At 62.5% G+C, this 333-nt stretch overlaps 1 protein-coding gene across 1 annotated transcript in view; it reads right to left on the bottom strand.

The window, feature by feature from the left end:
• B4GALT2 (UDP-Gal:betaGlcNAc beta 1,4- galactosyltransferase, polypeptide 2) overlaps positions 1-167 on the bottom strand; it is a gene marked incomplete at its 3' end in the record, with an annotated part of 3,022 nt that extends 2,855 nt beyond the window's left edge. The window contains 1 exon segment of the mRNA XM_009069953.1: positions 2-167. Within this exon segment, the coding sequence (XP_009068201.1) occupies positions 2-167 (166 nt within the window).
• Positions 168-333: the final 166 nt, after the last annotated feature.

The following is a 333-nucleotide window of genomic DNA, read 5'->3' on the forward strand; positions in this document are numbered from 1 at the left end:
GGGGGGAGGCGCGAGGCATCCCTGCCATTGAAGCGGCTGAAGAAGTCCAGGTGCTGCGCGTAGACGTCGAAATATAGAATCATGATGATGACGAAGTGGAGCAGGCAGAGCAGCAGCACGGCCTTGCAAATCCTTTCCAGGGTCACCCCCAAGAGCAGCCTGGTCATCTTCCGGGCACAGACAGGCGGACATGTGCGCTTCGCGGGGCAGGGGGGCGGCTCCAGCCACGGTCCTGATCCTGCCAAGACAGCCCATGCTCAGGACACCACGAGTCTGAGGCCCCAGCCCAAATGACACTGGGGCAGCAGGAGCAGTGCCGGCCTGATACAGAGG

Source organism: Acanthisitta chloris, unplaced genomic scaffold, assembly GCF_000695815.1.
Source record: "Acanthisitta chloris isolate BGI_N310 unplaced genomic scaffold, ASM69581v1 scaffold2722, whole genome shotgun sequence".
Lineage (NCBI taxonomy): Eukaryota > Metazoa > Chordata > Aves > Passeriformes > Acanthisittidae > Acanthisitta > Acanthisitta chloris.